The 13,507-nt window shown below is 34.4% G+C and overlaps 1 protein-coding gene across 3 annotated transcripts in view; it reads left to right on the forward strand.

Annotated features, from left to right (window-relative positions):
* LOC137634281 (probable chitinase 10) overlaps positions 1 to 13,507 on the forward strand; it is a 124,451-nt gene that overhangs the window by 75,447 nt on the left and 35,497 nt on the right. For 2 of the 3 annotated variants that reach the window (XM_068366582.1, XM_068366584.1), the window contains exons 2-19: positions 959 to 1,101; positions 1,525 to 1,720; positions 2,262 to 2,447; positions 2,781 to 2,915; positions 3,724 to 3,880; positions 4,566 to 4,742; positions 5,140 to 5,343; positions 5,496 to 5,616; positions 5,938 to 6,226; positions 6,388 to 6,570; positions 6,702 to 6,978; positions 7,729 to 7,836; positions 8,075 to 8,242; positions 8,909 to 9,043; positions 9,718 to 9,813; positions 11,298 to 11,477; positions 12,061 to 12,193; positions 13,104 to 13,245. In XM_068366582.1, the coding sequence (XP_068222683.1) occupies positions 980 to 1,101; positions 1,525 to 1,720; positions 2,262 to 2,447; positions 2,781 to 2,915; positions 3,724 to 3,880; positions 4,566 to 4,742; positions 5,140 to 5,343; positions 5,496 to 5,616; positions 5,938 to 6,226; positions 6,388 to 6,570; positions 6,702 to 6,978; positions 7,729 to 7,836; positions 8,075 to 8,242; positions 8,909 to 9,043; positions 9,718 to 9,813; positions 11,298 to 11,477; positions 12,061 to 12,193; positions 13,104 to 13,245 (3,009 nt within the window). In that variant the 5' untranslated portion in view covers positions 959 to 979. The remainder of the gene's footprint in view (positions 1 to 958; positions 1,102 to 1,524; positions 1,721 to 2,261; positions 2,448 to 2,780; positions 2,916 to 3,723; positions 3,881 to 4,565; positions 4,743 to 5,139; positions 5,344 to 5,495; positions 5,617 to 5,937; positions 6,227 to 6,387; positions 6,571 to 6,701; positions 6,979 to 7,728; positions 7,837 to 8,074; positions 8,243 to 8,908; positions 9,044 to 9,717; positions 9,814 to 11,297; positions 11,478 to 12,060; positions 12,194 to 13,103; positions 13,246 to 13,507) is intronic. The other variant, XM_068366583.1, reaches the window with a different exon arrangement.

Genomic DNA, 13,507 nt, shown 5'->3' on the forward strand with positions numbered 1-13,507 from the left:
TGAAAAGAAAAATGAAAAAATACATGAAATAAATAAATAAATACATAAATACATAAATAAATTATAAATAACTAAACAAATAAATAAATAAATGTACATTTACATAAAAGCATCTAAATACATCTGAGTATTATACATACAGAAGTTAAAGGATAACTGAGAAAAATATACATTTACAGAATAAATTTCTACTTTTCCTTTGTTAATTCAGTATTTAAATAACCAATTAATAAAAAAAAATAATAACCAATAAATTAACAAATAAATAACCGAAGAACATTTCAAAATTGAAAGGAAAAAATTATTTCCACCACCTTATTAATATGAAGAACTGTGTACGGACTGTATACGTATTACTCTACGGACAAAACTACCCATCATTCAGTTGTAGATGTTATTCAATTTTCCCTATATAATTGCAACAAAAGAAGATTTATCAGGCATATGTTAATTACCAGACCAAACCGGGACTCAAATAATAAATGATTAGTTAATTCCGAATTTTTATTAGGCATAAATTAATTTCTATACTTTGTTTCATTGTATGTTTTCCAAGACTCCGAAAGAAAAAGTATAAGAAAATTATAAAACCATAATGATGAAAATAATAATGATAATAATAATAATCTGTCCTATGTCATAAAGAGAAATATATATATATATATATATATATATATATATATATATATATATATATATATTATATATATATATATATATATATACATATATATATATATATATATATATATAAATATATTATATATATATATATATATATATATATAATACTATCACGCTGAGCGGCAACCACTCGAAACTTACAATCTCCCACAAATTGCCAAACTGCCGTGTGGTAGTTAGGAAAGGGGGAGGGGTAGGAAGGGCTAAATCTTTACATATGTGCATTTCTAAATAGTCAGCATTAATAACAAAATACTTTTTCTCTTCCTTTCAGGAGCAACACGCCCTAACAACCATGTGGTTGCTACTACTGGTAGTAGCAGCTCTGGCTAACAGCGAGAGTAGGTTCACCCCTCACCACGTCAGTATCGTGGACCCCAAAGGAGATTTCTTGCATCATGTCCTCTTCGAATACAGGTAAGCGAACAATCGATGAAGAGAAACAATGGAATAAAAACAATAATAATCAGAAAACTGTTTGTACTGTTCTTGAAATATTTTATTTTACCTTGTTTCCTTTCCTCAGTGGGCTATTTTTCCCAGTTGGGGACCCTGGGCTTATAGCCTTCTTTTTAAAAGTTGTAGCTTAATAATAATAATAACAATAATAATAATAATAATAATAATGCAAATAAGAATAATAATAATAATAATAATAATAATAATAATAATAATGCAAATACAAATACAAATACAAATAATAATAATAATAATGCAAATAATAATGATAATAAAAAAATAATAATAATAATACAAATAATAATAATAATAATAATAATAATAATAATAATAATAATAATAATAATAATAACTTTCAATATACCATTCTTCCCCCCACAGAATTTCCCCAGAAGAAGTCTACATTCGGAACAGAGGACAAAACCCAATAAATTATGCCCCATCGAATACTGAACCACTATCCTACGTGGTAGATGATACTGTGCAACGAACTGCAGAGGATGAACCAGGATTCCATAGGGCCCATATTGAATCTCATCCAGCTCAAGTCCATCATTCGTGGGCACCTTACAGCTTCGTAAGTGATTTTGATATCTTTGGCATGAGGTAGAGATTTATTTCTATTTGAAAACGATGTTGTGTTGATATTTATCCATATATATATATATATATATATATATATAATAATATATATATATATATACATATATTAAATATATATATATATATATATATATTTAATAATATATAAATATATATATACACATATTAAATATATATATATATATATATATATATATATATATATATATATATATATATATATATATATATATATATATATATATACATATATATTTATATATATATATATATATATATATATATATATATATATATATATATATATATATATATATATATATATACATATGTACATGTGTGACAATTTTTCAATTAAAAATCAAGGAAAAAAATTAAAAAGAATGATTTTCAAAGGTCAAATGATAAAAGCCAGAAACAAAGTATATACATGTATATAATACATATACCCTATATAAAGACATATAAATAGATATATAAATATAGATAAATACGGAACCTCCACTTCCTCACAGAACGACATCTTCGATGACGAGGCGGACGAACAAATCTTCTACAGAGGAGCCGTTGAACAGATTCCCATCGAGGCCCAACGATACATGGCTGACAACGTCATCCAAGAGGACGGCCCCTTCTCGAGGGCAGGGGTCGAGTCTCCGCCATCAATTCCCTCGCCTTATTCGTGGGGATATGAGGATGAGGTAGGCAGTTTTAATAGTTTTTTTAATTGAAAAATAAACAAAGTCATTCAAAAAGAAGAAGATTGTAATTTACAATTCTTGACCTAGAACTTTCAAAATTGAATCACTTCCACGTCTCAACATAACGATTAATCGCAGATAGTTTCACAAAACTTTTTAACAAACAAACAAACAACCGGACAAACACCGGGCTAAAATTGTGGCCAGGAAGCTGTTCACAAACAGACAGACAAACATAGGCAAAAACATAACCTCTCCAACTTAGTTGGCGGAGGTAATTATATATTCATGATTCTCAGTTAGATTAATATCCTATGTTTTTTTTTTCCCCAGGACCTAAACGCCGTTGTCATGAGCGCCGATGATGATGATAATTATGGGAAAGTAGGATACAGAGCTGGTGTGGAGTCCCCCCCAATTCGGAATGAGCCCCATGACCCAGAGGAATCCTATCCTATGCCTAGCAGTGTGAGTAATATCCTACTATTGTTCTCTAGTCTTGGGTAATGCCATAGCCTCTGTACCAAGGCCTTCCACTGTCTTAGGGCAGAGTTCTCTTGCTCGAGGGTACACTCGGGCACACTATTTTATCTTATTTCTGTTACTCTTGTTTTATTCAATCCTACCATCAAACCATTGTTCTCTAGTCTTGGGCAGTGCCATAGCCTCTGTACCAAGGCCTTCCACTGTCTTGGGGTAGAGTTCTCTTGCTCGAGGGTACACTCGGGCACACTATTCTATCTTATTTCTGTTAATCTTGTTTTATTCAATCCTACCATCAAACCATTGTTCTCTAGTCTTGGGCAGTACCATAGCTTCTGTACCATGGATTTCCACTGTCTTGGGGTAGAGTTCTCTTGCTCGAGGGTACACTCAGGCACACTATTTTATTTTACTTCTCTTCCTCTCGTTTTTTTTTTTAAAGTTTTTTAGTTTATATTTGACAGATTTAATTTAATATTGTTATTGTTTTAAAACATTTTATTTTAATTATTCATTACTTCTCTTACAGTTTACTTATTCCCTTATATCCTTTCCTCACTGGGCTATTTTTCCCTGTTGGAGCCCTTGGGCTTATACCATGCCGCTGTTCCAACTAGGGTTGTAGCTTAGCTAATAATAATAATAATAATAATAATAACAATAATAATAATGACAATAATAATAAGAAGAAGAATAATAGTAATAGCAATAGTAATAATAACAACAATAATAATAATAATAATAATAATAATAATAATAATAATAATAATAATAATAACTACTTTTATTTCAGCTCAATTCAAGGCCATTCGGTCACCTATCCGAAGCCACTTTATCGGCGGAACTACCTGGCCCTGATAACACCTTCGGTAATAATATCAACCTAAGACAGTCCATGGCTGGTGGAGATATCGTCCAGTACCAGGCTAATATCAGGAGCCAGAATGGAGGTAATTTGTCTCAATGCTTATACAGCCAATTGAAATACAAGTAGATTAGGTAGCTTGTATGGTATATACACTAACACACCATATAGCCTATATATAATACAGTACATATGTAATATATATATATATATATATATATATATATATATATATATATATATATATATATATATATATATATATATATATATATACCACAGGCCTATAATACATAAATGTAACAAATAACTGAATAAATAAACATGCAGATATATATACTGTGTGTATATATATATATATATATATATATATATATATATATATATATATATATATATATATATATATATATATACAGATATATATATATATATATATATATATATATATATATATATATATATTGGGGCAGCTGACGGATGAGATAGCTAGCCCAGATTGATTTCTTGACCTCAAAAGCCATTTAAATCTATTCAAAGCTCAATGGACTGTTGATGGGTGGTAGACCAAGAGCAGGCCTAGCAAATTTGAGCCGGTCAATGTACCAACCAGGTACAGCACCCACTTTTCCAGCATGAGTTACCCAGTTACAAAATACATAAATGGTTACATCTAAGAGCAATTTTTGAGTAAATCCTCCTCAACCTCTGTAAAAATCAAAAGACACTATAGTCTAACCCAGAAATAATTTCTTATATTTTTCCATCAGATTACAAACTGGTGTGCTACTATGGAGGATGGTCAGTATACCGGCCAGCGCCATTTGACTTTTCGGTGACTGATATCGATCCGTTTTCCTGCACCCATGTCATTTACTCCTTCGCTGGCTTAAAGGAAAATGAATACACTATTCAGGCACTCGACGAAGAGCTTGATATCATAAAAGGTAATGTAATTACAACTTCAATTTACAGATATGGTACTCTGTGATGTGTAAGGTAACCATTACTTCAATTTACAGCTGAGCTACACTGTGAGGTGTTTTTGCAGTTCAAGTCAGTTACTTATACACTTCTGTTAAAGGACTTTATGTAAAATTCACAAATTATTTCAAGAAAATCATGAGGATGCATAAGAAACTGAAACTGAATTTCTTATTTCCAAGCTATGATAAGGTAACACAATTTATTACTTTAACCAAAAAATCACAAGTATTTACTGAATTCTGGAAATCAGATAACAACTTCACCTTAAACTAACTAGTACTCTTAATGTACTCTATATGAATAAGCAAACCTAACAAGTATTCTACAACTTCATACTCTATTCAATCTTCAATAAAGGAGCCTACAAAGCTGCTGTAGGACTAAAACAACAGAACCCAGCTCTCAAAGTCATGATCGCTATTGGTGGATGGAATGAAGGTGGCAAAAAGTATTCTGCAATGGCTTCCACAAAGGAAAGAAGAGACAAGTTTGTTCAATCTGTCATCAGTTTCCTGCAGGAACACCAGTTTGATGGTCTAGATCTTGATTGGGAGTACCCAGGCAAGTAACACTACTGTAGTTCTAACACTGGAAAAGTTTTACTGCATGCATTCAATTTCTGAACACTTGTCTACAGTTTCGGATTGTCATCAATTCACCTATTATAAACGGAACCAACACAATGCTATTCTAATTTCCTGGTTACCTTACAGGAGCTAGCGACAGAGGTGGCAGATGGGCAGATAAAAAGAACTTTGCCGATTTGGTTGAAGAACTTGCAGTGGCATTCAGGCCTCATGGATGGATCTTATCAGCTGCAGTGTCCCCTGCACGGTAGGGATTTTGTTATTTTTCCTTAACCTGTCTGGGTCTCTTGCAAGAACAGATTTTTTAAAAACATAAAAATGTTTATACAGTATTGCAATAAAAAATATCATCACAATGTGTTTCAACTAGTTAGAGCTAACTCACTTAACCACCCATTGATTGCAAAAAAAAATTACTTTATTGTCAAGTAAACAGCTCATTGAATTGGCAATATGAGATGTGTTCACCTAATCTAGAAATCATATTATTTTAAACTGGGATACCATTATTTGAGTAGTTAATTATTACTGTCTGCTAAACTTATGTTAAACAATATCTATATTTAAGGTTCCGAGTTAACGAAGGCTACGATGTACCTCGTCTGGCCCAACATCTGGACTTTATCAACATCATGACCTACGATTTACGAGGACCCTGGGACGGCAAAGCTGACCACCACTCCCCTATTGAGTCAAGACCAACTGATGCCTGGGCATTCAAGTCACTGAACACTAAAGATGGTATCAACTACTGGGCAGAGAAAGGTGCCCCTAAAAATAAGTTGCTGATGGGTATTCCTTTCTATGGACGGTCTTTCACACTGTCAAACCCCAGCAACACTGCCCCAGGATCTAGTGTGAGTAATATTCACAAATTCAAATGACTTGATTATGTATTAAAGACTATACTTTAAATATTAAAAAATCCAAATTAACCTACTCTTCTACTTGCATATATAATTCCAAGTCTGCATTAAGGTTTTACAATTCTCTTGAAATTATTCTCTCTTGCATACAGGTAAAGTCAGGAGGTACCGAGGGTCAGTATACTCAAGAGCGTGGATTCTTAGCTTACTATGAAGTTTGTTTGGAAGAAGGGAACGGAGGGTGGACATTCCAGCAGGATGCTGCCGGAGGCCCCTACATGACCAAGGGTGACCAATGGGTCGGATACGATGACAAAGGTTACATTGCAAAGAAGGTATGTCAATACAACCTGTTAACATTTGTAGTATAAATATGGTTTGCAACTACTGAATCTTCTAGAATATTTTGTAAGACAAATATAGCACTGCTTAGCATGGCCTGTTAAACACATATTCCTCAATTCAGATGGAAATGGTCAAGAGCGAAGGCCTTGGCGGGGCCATGATTTGGGCCATTGACCTCGATGACTACGTAGGAGTCTGCGGAGAGAAGTGGCCCCTTCTGACTACCATGCGGCGAGGCTTAGGGATCAAAGCCACGGGACTCCTACCCGCACCAGAACCAATATTACCAGTGACAAAGCCTAAACCCTCACCAGTGCCTGACCCCACACCAGAGCCTGAACCCTCACCAGAGCCAGAACCAGAGCCAGAACCATCGCCAAATCCTGAACCAGTGTCAAGTATGAGTTTAATTCAAGTTTTTTTTCGTTGATTAGTTACAAAGTGGTTCAATACAAAATGGTATTTTGTATTGAAGTGCTTTCAATTTTGTATGTGCTCTTCACCATCTGAGCTTTATATCGCGAGATTAGCTTTGTGGTTCTTTCTCCTCCCATCACCATTTCATCCACGTCTCTCACTTTTTCACAGTAACTTTATGTATTTGTCAAACCTCATTTCCTTGGCAACCCATTTCAACCCCTTCACAAACCTTTTACCCAAATTAATGTTTCTCTAGATTCTACCTTCCATGTGTTATCAATCTTTTCTGTCTCGTCCTTGTAAATATGTGACGCTTTCCTGCATGTCCTTATCTTTCTCTTTCTACCAACTACAAAATATATTGCAAAGAAATATTGCCTCATTATATTACTGTGTTAATATTCCAAGTCAAAAGAGGAATTCTTTTTTATTTGGTTTCACAGATTTTTTTTGTACAATTAAGTGTTCAAATTTATCTAAACAAACACATTCCAACACCTAAACTGGAAAAAGTGAAACCTTCAACATTTATCCACAAAAAAAAAAAAAAAATAAATAAAAAAAAACAACAAATAAACACATTCCAACACGGTCTCCTCTCAGCTCTAGTAGTTTCTTCTCAAAACTTAAAAAAAAAAAAAATCCTTACGGCTGGGAGAAGTTTCCGTGGAAGTTAGGTTGTGCAGGGCATACCCTCCTGCACCCTAACAGAAACATTAACCTCTCAGCAACAGAAGAAGACACCGGAACGACAGCGTTTCATGGAGGAACAACTCTCAGACCAACTACACTTGCTCCTACGGAAGCAACTGCAGCAACTAATTTCACATGCCCAGGTGAGTACAAAATATGATTACTTATTACAATGTTGGTTTCCAAAAGATATTGACCACTTTCACATAATCCCCTTTGAGTCAGACGATCTATATAAATGAATTGCAAAAAAAATCTTTAATATTCTTAAGAAGACGGAAGTTTAAACCTAATTTCAAAATATAATACCAATGACAAATCGAAAATCCAAAAGACAGATACTAAAACAAATTCTCTTTATCCAAAAAAAAAACCCAAAAGGACCAGGATTCCATCGTTCAGCCGAGGACTGTGCCAGTTACTACCTGTGTGACGCCTCTCTAGTCGCCTACAGGTTTACCTGCCCGGCAGGTCTAGTCTTCGATACCCTCAGACGCCTTTGCAACTGGCCTCGTCACGTCAAGTGTGGCAAGGGCTACGCTGCATTGAGTAAGTTACTGACCCAGAAGAAATTACTTTTAACCTAATTCCTGCACTAAACGCACAGTTTTCTTTAGAAGTTATTCTCATGTGAAGGTCATTCTTCAACATACTATACTATAACCAAGGCGTTGAAAATAATCAGTAGATCTTAATTGCATGGTAATGTTGATCCATTAACATCTTTGTATGACAATTTTCAACTTGATTAATAAAACCTTTGAAGTATCAGAAAGTTTGTTGAAATCGTAATTTTCTAACTGACGTAGGAATGTAGCTCATACCTTAAAGAAGGCTGCTCTTTTTCAATAACAAGAATGCAAATCCTTGTACTAGTTTAATTTAATATCCGGAATGCAAACCATACCTTCAAATCAATCTACATATAACAAAATTGCACGGGATTTTCCCAAACTTCCTGTAATGCAAGTTGTATAATCATGAATCAATCTTGCAACGGGATTAAATTGGTTCTTTAGGGCCGGGCCGTTGTTGAAGCTCATGATTCCAATCTTGCAATGGAATTACATCGGTTTTTCAGGAACGTTGTTCATTATGTATAACAAAATTGCATGCAATTTTCACAAACTTTCCTGTAATGCAAGTTGCATAAAACTCTCAATATCTATTCTTTGTGCATGTCTTTATTCTTATCCTCTGGGACTTGACCGACAGACAGACACTCCGTCGCATGCCGAGAGGACGGGCTCTACAGCGACGCAAACGACTGTCGCAACTTTGCACTGTGCAACAACGGCCGAGCGACAGGATTCTCATGTCCTCACGGATTCTTCTTCGATGCCAAGAGAGGTAAACAACCGTGTGACGTCACTGATGTCAATTCTAGTGAAGTCCCATATACATACTGAGAAAAGTGACGTCACTGATGTCAATTCTAGTGAAGTCACAGATATATATACTGAGAAAACACAGGACCTATAGAAATTTAATATCATTACAATTATACACGAGCTAATATACGACTGATAAGAACAATCTACAGAAAGATTCACCAGAATCCACTTGTCTGGAAATCAAAGCGATAAACCACAGACAGAAAGAAAATTCAACGATACATCCTGGGGAAAAAAGCTTAAATAGCAGATGGTAGTTAATATAGTAGACCAAGTTAATACACAACATATTATATATATATATATATATATATATATATATATATATATATATATATATATATATATATATATATATATATATATATATATATATATATTAAACCAATAACATGGTGCGTTACTGCAACGAAATCAACGAAAATACTCAACATAACAACATATACTAAATAACAGACCTATTAAATTATTCATCACATTTCAAGAATTACTGCAATAAAGAATATTTCCAACATTATTTGCGAAGAACACAACTCATCAGAATCGTCAAAATTTAATAAAATAATAATAAATTGTATCTTTACATTATCATTATCAAATATATTAACGCTACAATTTTATTTCCTGCAGGCGTATGTACCGAAGACGGACTGAAGTTCTGCCTTCCAGGGAACTCCCTCAGGATTGAGAATAGATATGAATCACAGCCAACTTTCAAATCATCAGGTATGTATACTCAGTTTTTTTAATGAGACGCATTTGCACTGACTCGCAGCGGTGCCCTTTTAGTTCGGAAAAGTTTCCTGCTATCTGATTGGTTAGAATTATCTTGTCCAACCAATCAGCGATCACGAAACTTTTCCGAGCTAAAAGGGCACCCCTGCGAGTCGGTGAAAATCTGCCTCAATATAAAGAATTGACTATAGTTATTATTATTATTATTATTATTATTATTATTATTATTATTATTATTATATGCCGAGCTACAACCCTAGTTGGAAAAGCAAGATGCTATAAGCCCAAAGGCTCCAACAGGGAAAAATAGCCCAGTGAGGAAAGGAAATAAGGAAATAGATAAGCTAAAAGAGAAGTAATAAATAATCAAAATAAAATATTTTAAGAACGGTAATTAAATTAGATACTTTATATATAAACTATAAAAACTTAAAAACAATCAAGAGGAAGAGAAACAAGATAGAACAGCGTGCCCAAGTGTACCCTCAAGCGAGATAACTCTAATCCAAGACCGTGGAAGGCCATGGGACAGAGGTTATGACACTGCCTAAGACTAGAGAACAATGGTTTGATTTTGGAGTGTCCTTCTCCTAGAAGAGCTTCTTACCATAGCTAGTTCTATATAAAGAAACAAACGGGTTTACTACGTTGTACTATTTTTGGGGTATCTTTAGCCAACTTATTCTTTTAGTTCTGCAAAAGGATTAAGTACTAAAACAAACCAAATTTTTTTTACTGCATTATACTGAACCAATTAAAAAAAAAAAACTGGGTGAATAAGTGGGGGTAAGCTCTAAGCACCAATAAAAAAATTCCTTAGATTTTGAAGAAAATACAAGGAAGCATTTAAAAAATTTCCATTTAAATGTGTTTAATTAGAGTACGTGTTTTTAAAACACTACAAGTAAACGATGCGTGTTAATTATTATTATTTCTGGGGTATCTTTAACCAACTTATTCTTTTATTTCTGCTAAACTAAAGAATCTATATGACAAATCCTAGGGCTCTGATAACCAACTGTCTTTTTATGTAGTTCAATATAAAGTATCCAACTTAAAGAAAAACGTAAACTGCATTTTATCATTTCTGGGTTACCTTTTACCAATTTATTTTCTAATTCCACAAAAAATTAAAAATAATCGCTGACCAATCCTAGAGACCTTATAACCACAATTTTTTAATTTTACAAACTGATAAATACTTTCTAACCAATCCTAGAGCCCTTATAACTAATTAATTTTCTAATTTTACAAATAGAAAAATGCTCTCTAAACCTATCATGATAGCCACCCGGGACCGTGAGTTTTAGCTGTTTACTGGGTGAGGCCACTGCTGTGGTTGGGCACCACAGTGGCGGGTTGGGCTTGTTCGATGGACGTTCTAGTGAGCATCTATTCTGATGAAACTGGAACTGAAACCAGACACCTTTAACCTTTAACTAACTATTTTCTCTTTCTCAAACTGCATATTTCAGGAGAAAAAAAAGTGATCTGCTACTACACCAGCTGGGCCTACTACCGACCTGAACCCCACAAGTATGCCCCAGAATTTGTGGACCCTACACTCTGTACTCACATCATCTACTCTTACTCCATGCTGGACGGCTACGAGTTGATCATGAGATCTTTGGATCCCTATTTGGATTTCGATTACAGTGAGTGTTGTTCTTTATATTCAACATTGCATGGGTTGTGGTGGCCTATTGGAAATGTCCCTGTCTGGTGATCTTGCGGACCAGGGTTCGAGTTCCACTCAATTTCGATAGTTTCTTGTATCTGTAACATCAAGGATGTTACAGCTAAGGAAGGAGGAATTGTGGGAGCTTATAGGTCTACCTGCTGAGTTATTAGCAGCCATTGCCTGGTTTTCATTGGTCTGAGCTTGGAGTGGGATTGGGCGCTGATCATATGTATATATGATCAGTCTCAAGAGCATTGTCCTGCTAGCTAGGGCACTGCCACTGCCCCTTGCATCTGCCATTCATGAGTGGTCTTTAGAAATTTTAATCTTTTATTGCCAGTGTGTGGATGACCCATTTGTTATACTAAAAACTTACTCTTACTCTGGTCAATCCAATTCATTAATACAGCAATGATTCAATTTCAAATTTGCCCGATATTTATAAATGCCATTTCTCTGCTTTTAAATGAACTAATGCGTAACGATACTTCATCAGGATATTAATATTTACAAATTAAAACCTCTAATTCATTTCAAATTTGTTTTTCTTTCATTAGGCTTCTACCAACGCATCATAGCGCTGAAAAGGCAATCGCCAACCTTGAAGGTGATGCTGGCTCTCGGAGGATGGGTCGATTCTGTTGGTGACAAATACTCTCGCCTTGTGAGTGATCCGGAAGCCAGAACAAGGTATGTCATAAATATAAGCATTTTATATAATTAAGTGAATTTTGTGTTTGTTGGTATGCATGCCAGTCAATTTATATGGAAGTTAAAAAAATGTCAATTTAAAATCCTATCAGACTTTCTATAGAGTTCTGTACGTGTTCAATATTTCAGTCTGTATTTATACATAATGGATGAAATCAGTGCAATAAATCTTTACAATGAGATAAACTTTGCACGATTGGGGTTATAAAAAAACCTTGGAACTCCACAAAACCATCTTAAGGTTTGCTTCACACGAGCAGATTGATATCGCGTGGTTGTGTCCATGCGACTTATAAATCAACAAGGCCATTCACTAGGCGGAATAATAACCGAGCGGGATTTACTAACCGCATGCACTGCTAACCCACGGGGTTGCAGTGTAGTGGCTTACAGAAACTACTAGGCCGCTCGGGGAAATCCTCTCTTGTGATTACATGTCTCATAAATAGCTAAAATATTTCCTCACGGAAAAAATCTGCTTGTGTGAACACGTCTCCTAACGAGCGGAAATATTTCCGAAAGGAAAAAACCCGCTCGTGTGAAGACATGTCTTCTAACGAGCGGAAATATTTCTGTGAGGAAAAAATCAGCTCATGTGAAGACATGTCTCCTTACGAGCGGAAATATTTCCGTGCGGAAAAAATCCGCTGGTGTGAAGACATGTCTTCCAATGATCGAAGGTATTACCATGAGGAAAAAATCCCCTCGTGTGAAGACATGTCTCCAAACGAGTGGAACTATTTCCGCACGGTAAAAATCCGTTCGTGTGAAGACATGCCTCCTAACGAGCGGAAATATTTCCGTGTGGAAAGTCTGCTCATGTGAAGCAAGCCTAACAAAGGTTGGAGAAGTGAAAGAATCTTAAAACAACTTCCCACTCTCGTTAAAGGTTCGTCCAACACACGACCGACGTCCTGAAAGCTTATGGATTTGATGGACTGGATTTCGGCTGGATGTACCCCAGGTGCTGGCAATCTTCCTGCTCGAAAGGGCCCGTCACGGATGTGGCTAATTTCGCATTACTCATTAAGGTAAACTTAATAGGTCTTTTACTACTACAATAATGATATATATAATATTGCTATATATATATATATATATATATATATATATATATATATATATATATATATATATATATATATATATATATATATATAATATATGTATATATATATATATATATATATATATATATATATATATATATATATATATATATATATATAAAGATACATTGTATATATACAAAAATACACAAACGCGCACACGCATATATGTGTGTGTATATAT

This window comes from Palaemon carinicauda, chromosome 44 (assembly GCF_036898095.1).
Source record: "Palaemon carinicauda isolate YSFRI2023 chromosome 44, ASM3689809v2, whole genome shotgun sequence".
In the NCBI taxonomy this organism is placed as follows: Eukaryota; Metazoa; Arthropoda; class Malacostraca; order Decapoda; family Palaemonidae; genus Palaemon; species Palaemon carinicauda.